The following is a 2,664-nucleotide window of genomic DNA, read 5'->3' as shown; positions in this document are numbered from 1 at the left end:
CAGCTGTGTAGCACCAATGGATCTGACTGCCCTGCAGCACTGGAAACCCTGTTTTCCCACTGGGATCCCCAGAGTTCAGGTTGAGAACAATGCAGAAGATGAGAAAATAACTCAGCAGCACAAAACTGAACTTAAAAAAAAAAAAAAAAGAAATTTTTTAGTTAAATTCCCCCACTGTAAGATAAGTGTTTTTAAGAGGATTCCTAATATAATTGCACAAGATTGACTCAAGGAAAACAATTCCAGCTTTTCAACATCTTCTTTCAACAGCCAACAATGGCCAGAGTGAGGAAATGTCCAACAGCAGCTCCATCAGCCACTTCCTCCTGCTGCCTTTGGCAGACACGAGGCAGCTGCAGCTCCTGCACTTCTGCCTCTTCCTGGGCATCTCCCTGGCTGCCCTCCTGGCCAACGGCCTCATCATCAGCGCCGTAGCCTGCAGCCACCACCTGCGCACCCCCATGTTCTTCTTCCTGCTCAACCTGGCCCTCACTGACCTGGGCTGCATCTGCACCACTGTGCCCAAAGCCATGCACAATTCCCTCTGGGACACCAGGAACATCTCCTATAAGGGATGTGCTGCACAGCTCTTTTTTTTTCTGTTTTTCATTTCAGCAGAGCTTTCCCTCCTGACCATCATGTGCTACGACCGCTATGTGTCCATCTGCAAACCCCTGCACTATGGTACCCTCCTGGGCAGCAGAGCTTGTGCCCACATGGCAGCAGCTGCCTGGGCCAGTGGCTTTCTCTATTCACTGTTGCACACAGCCAATACATTTTCCCTGCCCCTGTGTAATGGCAATGCCCTGGGCCAGTTCTTCTGTGAAATTCCACACATCCTCAAACTCTCCTGCTCCAAATCCTATCGCAGGGAACTTGGGCTTCTTGCTGCTGGTGTTTGTTTAGGACTCAGTTGTTTTGTGTTCATTGTTTTCTCCTATGTGCAGATCTTCAGGGCTGTGCTGAGGATCCCCTCTGAGCAGGGACGGCACAAAGCCTTTTCCACCTGCCTCCCTCACCTGGCTGTGGTCTCCCTGTTTGTCAGTACTGGTATATCTGCCAACCTAAAGCCCCCCTCCCTCTCCTCCTCATCCCTGGATCTGGCACTGTCAGTTCTGTACTCAGTGTTGCCTCCAGCCCTGAATCCCCTCATCTACAGCCTAAGGAACCAGGAGCTCAAAGGAGCCCTGAGAAAATGGATGACTCTGTATTTTCAGAAGCATTAAATGCTCTCTTTTCTTCTGTAGAGCCTTTAGAATGTAATTCTTTACAATCTCTCTCTGTTTTTTTTCGCTTGTCTTTTTTTCTTTTCTTTTCTTTTTTTTTTTTTTTTTAACTTTATCTGCTGTTGTGTTTTGTACAAAATACTCTAAATTAATCCTTGCATTTCTACATTAATATCTACTTTTCTTTTGGAGGGCAAAGATGTGCATGAGGTCTCTTCCCACGCATTTAAATAAAAGTAAGTGCATGCCCTGTCCTGTGTGTCCTGGACTCTTCCTCAACCCTTCTCTGTCCTTGCAGAGCAGTGCCTGCGAGCAGAGGCAGAGGTGAAGAAACTCCCAGCACAGCAGCACAGCCAGGGAAAATGGCTCTGGCTCTCCCCACAGCTGCTCTTCCCATCTCCACCCACTTCTTGCCAGCCCTTCTGTGGCTGTAAGGCTGCCGTGCTCTGGCAGATTGGTCACTGTCCTGCTGCGTGTCCCTGCTGTGAGCACAGGCAGGGACAGGCCATGGGCACTGCTGGGACACAGCTGGGCTCCAGCACAGCAGCTCCAGCAGCAAAGGGATCTCCTGAGGGCAGGGTAGGAAGGCTTTGCTCTCCTCCAGAGCGTCTGTCAGCAATGTCTCCAGGAATGCCCTGCAAAGCAAAGCCCAGTGCCTGGGGCAGAGGGGCAGTGTGCAGGGGGCACACAGCAGTGTCCTGGCACAGCCAGAGCTCCTGGGATGGGCTTGAGGGAGCAGCAGAGCAGGGCCTGGGCTGTGTCTTTGCTCTGGGGACAGCCTGGGAAGGTGCCCCAGGGCAATTGTCCCACACCAGTCCCTGCAACCACCACACCCAGCACTGGCCTCCGCCCCACCTGCAAGAGGTTGTTTGTCCCTGCATGGAGGGACACCAAGTGACCAGTGAGCAGACTGTGTTTGCTTTGTGATGAGGAGATTTCAGCAATGCATTGTGGGAGGGGGGGGGCAGGGATGAACCCGAGTGAGCACAAACACCATCATCAGCACTCAGCGGTGGCACAGTTCTGGTGGCACAACAGTGAACTTTCAATTCCTTTGTGGATGCTCCCAAGTTGCAGGCAGTCTGTGACCAAACTCTTCTAGTTGATGATGACTGCAAAACATAATTGGGCAAGATGACTGAGTTGAATAGATTTGCCTTGCCATCAGGTACAAACCAAGCAATATGAAAAGGGAGAAAAAACTTATGCATCAGAAGAATGTCAATAGGGAAAAAAACAAACACGACGAAAAATAAAAAACTAAGCCAAACCTACCCACAATAAAAAACCCCCACAAACAAGCCAACTAAAAAAGCAAAGACCACAAACAGAAGCAAACAAATCCCCAGGAAATCTCCAATCAGTGCAAAATATTGAAGTACCCAAGGACAGAAGTGTAGGTGGTATTCTGAAAGAAAAATATCTTAAAAAAAAAAAA

General features: G+C 49.5%; 1 protein-coding gene across 1 annotated transcript; it reads left to right on the top strand.

Moving 5' to 3' along the window:
- Positions 1-293: 293 nt before the first annotated feature.
- On the top strand, positions 294-1,226 carry LOC306815453 (olfactory receptor 14C36-like; the record flags this gene model as incomplete). The annotated part of the gene is made up of 1 exon (XM_079332011.1): positions 294-1,226. One exon carries the CDS (start codon positions 294-296, stop codon positions 1,224-1,226), a length of 933 nt encoding a protein of 310 aa, XP_079188137.1.
- Positions 1,227-2,664: the final 1,438 nt, after the last annotated feature.

The sequence above is a fragment of the Erithacus rubecula genome (assembly GCF_903797595.1).
Source record: "Erithacus rubecula genome assembly, contig: scaffold_135_arrow_ctg1, whole genome shotgun sequence".
NCBI lineage: Eukaryota > Metazoa > Chordata > Aves > Passeriformes > Muscicapidae > Erithacus > Erithacus rubecula.
Note: the sequence above shows the minus strand (reverse complement) of the source record. Positions and strands in the feature narration are given on the sequence as shown.